This window comes from Syngnathoides biaculeatus, chromosome 10, assembly GCF_019802595.1.
Source record: "Syngnathoides biaculeatus isolate LvHL_M chromosome 10, ASM1980259v1, whole genome shotgun sequence".
NCBI classification, from domain to species: Eukaryota; Metazoa; Chordata; class Actinopteri; order Syngnathiformes; family Syngnathidae; genus Syngnathoides; species Syngnathoides biaculeatus.
This window is the reverse complement of record NC_084649.1, coordinates 18,876,992-18,889,121: the sequence shown is the minus strand read 5'-3', so window position 1 is coordinate 18,889,121 and position 12,130 is coordinate 18,876,992. Positions and strand designations below refer to the sequence as shown.

The window sequence follows — 12,130 nt, the reverse complement described above, 5'->3', positions numbered from 1 at the left end:
TTTTCTGTTTAACTAATTAGAAAGTCATAACTGCAGGCACAAATGTACTTCATTTTTTTTTATTAATTAATCAATTTAAGGACTGAGCAAGGGGGGGAAACCTTTTCTGGTGCTCTGCTCCACTTTTCCTGACTTAAAAAAAAAAGACGTGAAGCTAAAAAAAAAGTTCGCTTTGTGTCGTGTGGTAAAGCGTTTCATGTCCTTGTTGTAATAGTTTTACGTTCCTTTAATATTTTTATCGTCTGAAGGATCTTGCCTCGATATCGGCAAGGTCTCTCTCTTGCAAAAACTGATGACGATGAGACTACCAGGTTCAATAAATTATTATTTTTTTTTTAAAAAATGCTACATCGTTTTTGAGTTTCTTTTAATGGTATTTTATCTCGGCTTGTTTTACGACAGCCGCGAGGCCGTACGGCACATCAAGCCACAAAGTACTGTATATATTACTTATATTACACAAACCACTGCTGCGGTTTGTGTAATATTACACTAGGCAGTTACAAAATCGAGAGCTCAAAAGCGACGTCACCGGCCAGCGTTTTTCTTTTTTAAAAAAATAGTGGTCACCACCTTTTGTCACTCCGTGTCGTAATAGCGACGAATAAATGCAGCTCTCTATTCGATCATGACCAAATACATATGCTGTGCAACTATTCCCCGCATCAACCGGGTTTGACAAATAGTAGTTTAGATCGCTGTCGGCCTTTGTGCGTGTGTCTGAAATCCGAGCACTTCTGTGAACGTGGGGGAAAGCCACTTTAGTTGAAGGACTCTTGCGACAAGTTCAAGCAAGTGGCTCGAGGAGAATAACAAGAGCACACGATCGCAGCCGAGAGCTCGTAGTGCAAGCTAGAGCTTCAATTTGTTTTTTTGTTTAAAATGATTTGCTGAAGGATCTTAAATTAAAATCACGCTGACAAGTAGTGGCGTCGACTTCGGGTTGTCGGGTTTTGGTTTTTTTTTTTTTTTTTAAACCCAAAATTAATCGTATAAGCAGGAGTAAATCACAGATACGTCTTTTTCGAATAAGCAGGAATAAATCACAAATAAGTATTTTTGGGGCGATAAAGAAAAGGGAGGTGGGGGGACTTAAACGAAGCCCCCTCGAGTTTGTGGGGGGGTCCACTGCAATTGAGAAACTACTGGAAATATGTTATAGGATACGAAATATGAAACAGTTTGTCAAGGCGCATCATATGGTATGATATGAACTAATTAAGCTTTCTGATTTATCGAAACGTACTTGTAGGCCTCGTAATAATCCACGCAATTCACAATACACCGCCATTGATAGCGATGAGTCGAAACTCATTTTTCTCGCGGGCCACATTGTGTTTCCCCAAGACGGCCGTTATGACTGTGAAACAATACAAATATTTAAATCGTCTCATCGTATTTCCATCACCAATTTACAATCTACTTTTGGAATCAGAAATCAACGGTAATATGTTTTTGAGCTATTCACGTTTGGTTATACAACAATGTTTTGAATATCTCAACTTTGTCATTTATGATGTGTGACAATTTGGAATTTTTTTGTACAAATTTTTACAAGAATAATTGAAATTGACACTAGATTTGGCTTCGGGTCATATGGCGGGCCAGATCTGGGCCCCGGACCTTGAGTTTGACACCTGCGATGTAGCCACGAACGATGCGAGAATAAAGAGAAACGCGTTTGAAACGAAGACGCGTTCGGGGTGGGTTCTCTTCCCGCTCGTGATGCTGTAAATGTAAACATGACTGACTGACTGCTTGGAGACCATCAACGGTGGCATTTGCCTGACAAGTTTGGACAAATCACTTGTGCAACTCTTTTTGCTCAACTATTGCACAATGATATACAGAGACCAAACTTAGTTTTTTTTTTTTTTTTTTTTCATTTAACCAGAGGAAAACAATTTTCTGGATTCAAAACCAGGTTGGGAATGTTTTTCTTTCTGCTCGATCAATTTGCGCCCGCCTGTACATGACTGGCTTTTCCTCTCACTTGAATGTTAGCATCAGAGTCCTCGAAGAAAGATAACCAGAATCTCGAAGAAATCCGTCGGGTCACTTAAATCTCAAGGCCCCAATGTACTGTTATTTTCCGGCCTACAACCCGCAAATGTTTTCACACGCTTTTAACCCTGCATTTTATGCGGTGATGCGGCTAATTTGTGTGTTTTTTTTCTAACGCCGGCAAGGGGGGCGGCTCAAGCGGAAAAATGAGACCGGTGGAATATATGTGCCGAGGAAGTGACTTTTACCGGTCCGGTGCGATGGTCTGAGCGCCTCCGGTGCTGAAAAGTCTTTTTGTGATTAACGTGCATGCCCGTATATTTTGTAAACTTCCGGCCAGTCTGAAACATCCGCATCCATGCTTCAACGTGTGCCGTTCGACAGCTTCTCGCCGAGTGTTCATGTTCGCTTTGGACGTCTCAGAAAGACGAACACAGCGAGCGTACAGATATGTATATATCTTTTTATCAACTTTTGTTTTAAGGTTAGGTTTAGGGTTAGGATATAATGTATGTTCGCTCGCTCTACGTAGAAGAAGGGGAACTATGAGACCGGGAGAGTTCCCAGTAAGCATCTCACGTACCCAGAGTTCCCCTGTTAGTAACGCATGCGCATTAATCACAAGGGGACTTTTCAGCACGGGGGGGGAGACCTCAGACCGTTACACCGGCCCTGTTAGCGCTGCACTAGCGTGTTACTGCCGTGTCTCAGTGATTTTTACCGCTGTTTTTTTTTTTTTTTTAACTGGCCCTGTTAGCATGACGCTAGCATTAGCGTGGCGCTAGCATTAAACTCTGTACCATCTTTTTTTGTAAATATCTCGTGTTTTAATTTGTGGGCACTTGCGGCTTTTACACAACTGCGGCGTATGTATGTACCAAATGGTATTTCCTTTACAAATGTACTGGGTGAGGCTTATAACCAGGCGCGCTCTGTAGGCCGGGAATTACTGTATATTTGTTTAATTAGTGGAGTCAGACAGTTACGGAATACACACAAACAAACGTGTACCTCACAGGCTGCAACCCTTATGAGGATAAGCAGGTCAGATAATGGCTGGATGGATGCTCCGGGTTCACACTGTTGCCAACATAAAACTTTTATTAACTGTTGAGCCTCTGGCAATGTTTTTAGTAACTTTTCAACATCCTTAACCACACAAGTACAACGAAGAAGATTCAAAATAAATCTACGATATATATATAAAAATATAGTGTTTAATAAAATGAGGATAGTTTGCTAAAGGCGAGTGAACTTAAATGTAATCAATGTTATGAACTGTCATACAAGTGTAAAAAGATGTTAACCACTGTATAGACAAAGGGAAAAAGCAATAAATGAAGTACTCATCGTGAAATCTGACGAGACTGCATAATGCAGTGATGAATATGTATTGCTGGGAGTCTCGTCATATAAAATTTAATTTTTTTGTTTTTTTTTTTTTCTCTAATGATTGAGCAACATTGAGAGAGACGTACAATGCGGAACCTCCATAGAACACACTAGCTGGGAGGGCGTCCAATAGAAACGATTGCCTATTAGATCGAAGGACTATTTTTAGGCCATATGCGCTCATATTACAGTACAGTTACAAGTTACATCATGGGCTGAACAGCATGTCACATGTAAGTAAAAAAAAAAAAGCTTAAAATTGTTTTGAAATTTCACACATCACCGGTATGCTTGATCGTGGTCACGTTGTTCGACTTCCAGTACTCATCGTAGAAGGAATTAGTGTGCTTCCTAGTTCCGAATAAGTTGGCAGAGGTGAGCGGCTTCACCCCCACATAAAAAAAAAATGTTGCCGTAGCAAAAATAGCGTGGTCCAGATTCCAGACTTGATTTTTATCCCTCAGAGCCATGCCATAATCTCGTGCTCTATGCACAATAGACAAACGATCTTCACATGGTCGACACCATCAACGTATCAAATTCAACAATGGCTCCCACCCAGGAACAGGGGCGGGATCTTTTGGAATTGGATTTAGTCATGCTGTAGATCTGTGACTCTGAACCAAAAGACAGTTTTAGGACCAAACACTGTTCAGTCCAAACGGTCGTTTTGATTCAATAGTCGTCATTTCAGGGTCCCTCTGATCGAGGTTCCACCGTAGACTACATCGCCACAATTTTCCATTTCTCGTTGTACTGTTTGGTCATCATCACGTTTGATCGCAACACACACTTCTTGGATGACGCCACAAAATAAAGAACATGTGAAACTTTCGCCGAGATGAGTCTCATCACCCACGATAACGGTTCAACGCCCGAGATTTTGTTCAGCATTCCAATGCGTATTTTGTCCGACCCTGAGGGCAATTGCTCTAATCCTGTTGTTGTTCCATTCAGACAAATTGAAAAGGTTACTATTAACATAAAATACACTACTCACAAAAAAAATTATGGAAGTTTGGCTTTTGCGTAAAGGTTCAGGCTCAGGTTCAGGTCAAATCTAAAACGTCTTTGCAGGTGAACTTTGCATCCAAATTACTTCCGAATCGCAAAATTCACTACAGGACTTGTATTTTCATTTCCGAGGCCGTCCGGTCGTCCACACCCGACGCATTTCTGTAACTCTGCCGGTCTGTCTAAAATGCCGTAAACTCAAAATGCTCAAATGTAGAGACGGTCAAAATTAAGTCCATCCTAATTTTTTACTCAAAAGCTGAATATCACATTTGGGAGTAGAACTTGGGTGTGATTGTGGACAGCAGAGGTGTCAAACTCATTTTTGGTGCGGGCCACATTGTAGATCCTTAAAAACCCTTAAAAATCTTCAATCGCCTCGGATTTACACACAAAAATTTCTGATCTAGTTTTGGAATCAGAACACAATGCTAATGTGTTTTTCATTTCAACCATTGTTCTTGTTCATCCATCCATCCCATTCTATACCGCGTTTCTGGGTCGCGGGGGAAGTAGCTTCAGCAGGGATACCCAGACTTCCCTTTCCCCAGCCACTTCTTCCAGCTCTTCCGGAGGGATCCCGAGGCGTTCCCAAGCCAGGCGAGAGACACAGTCTCTCCAGCGTGTCCTGGGTCGTTCTCGGAGTCTCTTTCCGGTGGGACCTGCCCGGAACACCTCACCAGGGAGGCGTCCGGATCAGATGCCCCAGCCACCTCATCTGGCTCAGAGACATAATCTCTCCAGTGTGTCCTGGGTCGTCCTCGGGGTCTCTTTCCGGTGGGACCTGCCCGGAACACCTCACCAGGAGGCGTCCGGATCAGATACCCCAGCCACCTCATGAGGGTCAGAGACACAATCTCTCCAATGTGTCCTGGGTCGTCCTCAGGGTCTCTTTCCAGTGGGACATGCCCATGTCGGGGAGGCATCCGAATCAGATGCCCCAGCCAACTCATCTGGCACCTCTCAATGCGAAGGAGTAGCGGCTTGACACTGAGCCCCTCCCGGATGACCGAGCTTCTCACCCTATCTCTAAGGGAGAGCCCGGACACCCTGCGGGATCTTGTTCTTTTGGTCACGACCCACAGCTCATGACCATAGGTGAGGGTAGGAACATAGATCAACTGGTAAATTGAGAGCTTCGCCTTTCGACTTAGCTCCCTCTTTACCACAACGGACCGATACAAAGTCCGCATCACTACAGACGCTGCACCGATCCGTCCTTCGATCTCCCGCTCCGTTCTTCCCTCACTCGTGAACAAGACCACAAGATACTTGAACTCCTCCACTTGGGGCAGGATCTCATCCCCGACCTGGAGAGGTCCCCCTTTCCCGACTGAGGACCATAGTCTCGGATTTGGAGGTGCTGATTCTCATCCCAGCCGCTTCACACTCGGCTGCGAATCGCTCCAGTGAGAGCTGGAGATCACGGCTTGATGAAGCCAACAAAACCACATCACCCGCAAAGAGCAGAGATGCGATGCTGAGGCCACCAAACCAGACACTCTCTACGCCTCGGCTGCGCCTAGAAATTCTGTCCATAAAAGTTATAAACAAAAAAAAAAAAAATCGCTGAGAAAGGGTTCATGTTCAGTGCCACAAAAATGCTAATAACAGCCAAATGTAATAATTTCTGATGCATGACTAAGAAATTTAGAACAGATTGTCACAAAAATCATGGAAGTTGATTTGCCACCACGGGCCGCATAAAATCATGTGGTGGGCCAGATCTGTCCCCCGGGCCTCGGGTTTGACACCTGCGGTGTACAGTATATACAAAGAAGAACACTTTTATATGATGTTTACACTAGTTTGGTACTGTTTTCCCCTCCCAAAAACTGTGTTAATTTTTTATTCTTGGATTATATTTCAAAAATGTGTTGGGGAGCCCCTCTATACTCTTTCAATTATGTATTTTTCAGCATTTAAGACACTTTTTTTGAACGAAACGTCAAATGTTTGAGTTTCAACAGCAGCGCAAGAGCCCAAATCCCTCGTACTCAACAACTTTGTTTTATTGTGTGCACAACATGGTTTTGGATGATTTTAGTATTCTTAAACTCAGGAGGTGTAAGCAGAAGATAACAAAATGTATTGTATGCGAGTATGAGTATAATTGGGAAAAAAAACGTGTTTCTAACACAACGATCGTAACCATGGTCTACATCGACTGGACAAACGCAAAATAAAAGACAACATGAATGTTAAGATGACAAAATAGAACCAGGTTTTAAGAAGAGTTCAGTAACATGAGATGAGTTGTATTGCTGAGGTTAGTAAGAGATGTCAACACTCTGTTCAGTCAGTAAACATTTTTTGAAAAGGCAGAGATGTAGAAAATAGACAGCTCGGATCAAAAAGATGTACATTTGAGTCATTCTTATAAAACAAGCTACATGAACATCTTGTTTTTAAAAAAAATCCCGCCAACATTTTTGGTACCCAAAAAAAAAAAAAAAAAAGTCTGGTTTCATACGTAAAAATAAGGTTTTTGTCCATGAAAGTCTCCTTAAAAACGTGCAATCAAGAATTCAAATTCCAACCAGCTCACGCGTGCGCTGCAAAACGCGCTAATTCTTGCGTCCTCGCGGAGAAAATTGGCAGTGCCGATGACGCGCTAATAAATAAAGGAGTAGTCGAGCATGTTCTCATAAGAATTTTGTCAACTGTTGGGAGAAATGGAAGGAGACATCATTTTTTCTATTTTTTTTTGTCATTTACCGGAATAAAACAGGCCAAACGTCGTGTTTTTCCTGCCCAAATCGAGCGTTCTGGGAGTTTGCGCGGGTACACGAAAAAGTTTACACAGGCACTCATCTTGGCGGGACTTATTCCCCGATCAAACATAACCACGGCGTTTCAATTTTGGTACGGTTTCCTCATCGGTTCTCATGACAACTTTAGCGCGGCAGCCAGTGCTCAAAACTTGCGAAGGAAAATGTCACCGCGCGTTTGTTGGCAGACTTGACAAATGAAAATGATTTAAGGTGAAGCTTATCTAAGCGCAAGAACCACTAAGTAATAAACGGAGACGAGTTGAGAGTGGTCTCATCTAGTGGCAGAAGAACTTCAAACCGGCTAGCTTGCAGAAAAACTTTTTTGAAACGTTCGCCGTCTCATACTTGCGCCTCCATTTCAACGCCGCCGCTCGCCTTGTACTCGTTGGCAGCAGGAGCCAACGCTTTGCTGGGATTAAGCGGGTACTGCTCAGGTTGCTTTGGCGAGTCGTGGGGCTTGTTTTCCGGGCGGCAAAGCTGCTTGAGGTTCTGTGAAGACACGTCGACAGGAAACGAGTCGGTAAAACGCGCCGGGTGGTTGCGTCAAGATCAACAAAGGCAGAGAGAGTCGGATCGCTTCGGATAGAACCGGTCCTCTGATGACTTTGGATACAAACCGGAGGGGAATCAGTTATGTAACGCCAATGTGTAAATCAAAACTAAAAGAAGCTCGGCCGCTGCCGTCCCTGCGTCCCCCGTTGCTCTTGGAATGATTAAATATATATCAGAAAACAGGCGGCTTGAATTACAGTTCGAGGCAGTGAGTTTGGACTCGGTGAATGTTAACTCCAACAACACCCTGACGTTTTCAGGCTGAAAAATAAGTACACATTCACAATCTTACATTTACACAACCAGTGGGGGGAAAAAAGTCACTCCGGACTAACTCAACGCTGTGTACTGTGAAGAAAAAAGGTACTTGAACACCCTGCTACATTGCAAGTTCTCCCACTTCGAAATCTTGGAGGGATCTGAAATTTTCATCGGAGGTGCATGTCCACTATGAGGGAGATCGTCTAAAAAGAAAAATCCAGAAATCACAATGTATGATTTTTTTTTAACAATTTATTTGTGTGATACAGCTGCAAATAAGTATTTGAACACCTGAGAAAACCAATGTTATTTGGTACAGTAGCCTTTGTTTGCAATTACAGAGGTCAAACGTTTCCTGTAGTTGTTCACCAGGTTTGCAAACACTGCAGGGAGGATTTTGGCCCCCTCCTCCACACAGATCTTCTCAAGATCAGATAGGTTTCTGGGCTCTCACTGAGAAACATGGAGTTTCTATTGGGTTTAGGTCTGGAGACTGGCTAGGCCACGCCAGAACCTTGAAGTGCTTCTTACGGAGCCACTCCTTGGTTTTACTGGCTGTGTGCTTCGGGTCATTGTCATGTCAAAAGACCCAGCCATGACCCATCTTCAATGCTCTGACTGAGGGAAAGAAGTTGTTCCCAAAATCTCACAATACATGGCCGCGGTCATCCTCTCCTTAATACAGTGCAGTCGTCCCATCCCATATGCAGAAAAAACACCCCCAAAGCATGATGCTACCACCCCATGCTTCACAGTAGGGACGGTGTTCTTGGGATGGAATTCATCATTCGTCTTCCTCCAAACACGGTCAGGGGAATTATAACCAAAAAGTTCAATTTTGGTCTCATCTGACCACAAAACCTTCTCCCATGACTCCTCTGTATCATCCAAATGGTCATTGGCAAACTTAAGACGGGCCTTGGCATGTGCTGGTTTAAGCAGGGGAACCTTCCGTGCCATGCGTGATTTCAAACCATGACGTCTTCGTGTATTACCAACAGTCACCTTGGAAACGGTGGTCCCAGCTCCTTTCAGGTCATTGACCAAGTCCTGTCGTGTAGTCCTGGGCTGATTCTTCACCTTTCTAAGGATCATTGAGACCCCACGAGGTGATATCTTGCATGGGGCTCCACTCCGTCATGTTTAGCTTCTTCCGTTTTCTAATGATTGCTCCAACAGTGGACCTTTTTTCACCAACTGCTCGTCAATTTCTCCGTAGCCTTTTCCATCTGTGTGGAGTTGTACAATTTTGTCTCTGGTGTCTTGAGACAGTTTTTTTGGCCATGTCACAAGTTGGAGTCTTACTGATTGTACGGGGTGGGCAGGTGTCTTTATGCAGCTAACGACCTCACACAGGCGAATCTGATTCAGGATAATACATGGAGTGGAGGTGGACTTTTAAAGGCGGACTAACGGGTCTTTGAGGATCAGAATTCTAGCTGATAGACAGGTGTTCAACTTATTTGCAGCTGTATCACACAAATAAATCGTTAAAAAAATCATACATTGTGATTTCTGGATTTTTCTTTTCAGATTATCTCTCTCACTGTGGACATGCACCAATGATGAAAATTCTAGAACCTTTCATGATTTCTAAGTGGGAGAACTTGCAACATAGCAGGGTGTTCAAATACTTATTTTCTTCACTGTAAATCTCCAGCTAAAATCCAGTGTACACTGTTTTGACGGCGCAGCAACGTGGATAAACAGAGCCGTTTAATTACATTTCTTTATGACATGTAACACTTTGTTGCTGCTATGCAGAATGTGTGTCAGCTGACACCGGGCGAGAAGCGAGGGTACACCCTGAATTGTTGGCCAGTCACTCGTAGGATTAGATATCATGTTGTTCCTATTCGGTCTTTATAGATTTCGTATCAGGCAACCAAAAAAAAAAAAAATAAAATAAAAACAGTCCACCCTACAATCCAGCTGGAAATATGGGACAGTAAATTCCCTTGTACTCGGAATTTAAAAAAAAATAATAATTATAGAGTTGTATTTAACTTTAATTCACGAGTAATTTATTGTTATGCATGTGCAAATATTTTACGATTAAGTATTATATGATTGTAATTGATGGACTAGAGCCGGGGATACAAGTGTGCATGTGTTTGGGTCCCATTTGTCAGTCATTGAGGAAGGATCCGGCAAAATCTGAATGCTACCTTTGTGCAGAACCTACATGATGATGATTCATCTTCATAGACAATTGTTTGATAATCTTGTGCTGGGTTCTGACAACCAATTTCCACGCGCTGCTGTTCAGGGAACTCGTCGACACACGAAGCCTCAATAAAATATATTTTGTTCAGTCTTTAGATTTGAAGTCTGGAAGTCGCTTCCGACGGTTTATTATCAAAGATTAGAAAAGATTGTTTGACTTCGGGCATAATTTGGCAAGGGTGTATCAGCGCCGCTGCGCAGTTGCTGAATGTGCCAGGTCGGATCTGACAGGGAATGCCAACATTTTGGGGTTGCTTCAAACGGAGTGCGACTCTGGCATGAGAAAGGCGGATTGGCACACCTTTTCTGATTCAGGCAAACGGGAGAAAAGGTCCTTAAATCATTGACTCGACTCTATAGCAGAAGTCTCAGACAAGTTTAAACTGTAAGTGGGGAGCGCGTTTTCGTCAAGCCGCTTGCCTGTAGGCGACATAGAAATTCCAAACAGCAACACCTGCAACATCGCATGTTTAAGTATCATCCGCCAAGCCCCTTTCAGTACCTTTGCAAGGGCACGGCACCAAATAGCTTCTATGCCTGCCTGCCTTTGGTTTTGAAAAGCTACATTTACACAATGTTGGTTGTTTTCCGTAAATCCGTATTTTATGTTGCATACCCATGTGGAAAAATACTCGCAGGACTGTGCTTCTGTCACACAAGCGCAATCTTGCAAAAATAAGTGTGCCCCAGTGACAATGTAGCAAAGCTGCTTTTTAGATTGCAAAACTGGATCCGACTATCAACAAAATTGAAAAAATTGTTACCCTGAGACGGCCATGTTGCGTTTAAAGGTCAAGTGTCATGAAATGGATGATTTTTAGTATGTTATTAATGAAAAAACGGCAGCCGGTATGGACCCGTCCGTTTTTTCACCACACAACATGATTTTGACTTGTATGGCTTTTTGTAACTCCCGCCATGAAAATCCTGTCGAGGGATTTGTTTTCGAGAAGAAGCAGGAAGTGACGTTAGTAGCAGAAGCCCACTCAGGCGGTCTCGTATGATTCTACTAGTTTTACCTGCGTGAAGATAGCTCGTTCTTTCGTGTTAGCCAAAATGCCGGCTCGTTGCGTTGCTGAATGTTGCTCGAACACTCGGGAGGATGGATTTACCCATCATAAGTTTCCAGGAGACCCGGTTCATCGTGAAAAATGCATTGCAAGGGTGCAAAGGATGAGAGCTTTGTGGGTTCCAAATGATAAGTAGGTGTGTATACAGCTACTAAAAAAAAAATAATAGTTTGGGGGGGACGTAATACGTCTCTCATAACATAAAAGATCTGCGTAAGTATGACAGGGGTGCTCAATGTGTCAATGTGCGCATCGGACGGCGAGCCTGACGCGGTTTCCTTCGCCGGCGAGCCTGACGCGTTGTGCCTCGCGGATGAGCACGTCTTGGCTGGGCTGGCTCATACATACTGTTTGGGAATCTTTTGTTATAAGTAATCCGCATAGCATTTAAATATGGCTCGAAACGATAGGGTAATATTGCTCCGTACACTTCACTCGCTTCTTCGAAAAGAGCTTCCGTGTCAGAAGGGGCGTGTCCCACAGTCGGGGCCACGGCGTGTTTTCAATGGCGAATGTCCGGGGGTAACGTCACGGACAGGGGAAGCAGCCAATATGGGGCGACCACTTGGATGTGGAATGAGACTTCCGCAACTTTGCGCATGGCTGACGCGCTCTTTTATTTTTTCGTATGGACATTGAAGTGAATAATGTAATATGTATTTTTCATTTCAATATCTATTTTAGAATGTTTATAGGGATGACACTTGAGCTTTAAGTCTTGCCATTTTCTACCACAACATCTTGGCCGCACGTATGCATATATTGAGTCAAAGCAATTATTCACGTGCGATTTTAGGTTTACTCAAGCCTCCATAGATTGATGTTAAGGAAAATAAC

General features: G+C 43.3%; 1 protein-coding gene across 1 annotated transcript in view; it reads right to left on the bottom strand.

Annotated features, from left to right (window-relative positions):
• Positions 1-6,401: 6,401 nt before the first annotated feature.
• frs3 (fibroblast growth factor receptor substrate 3) overlaps positions 6,402-12,130 on the bottom strand; it is a 69,869-nt gene continuing 64,140 nt past the window's right edge. Inside the window, exon 15 of the mRNA XM_061832007.1 lies at positions 6,402-7,673. Within this exon, the coding sequence (XP_061687991.1) occupies positions 7,524-7,673 (150 nt within the window). The 3' untranslated portion in view covers positions 6,402-7,523. The remainder of the gene's footprint in view (positions 7,674-12,130) is intronic.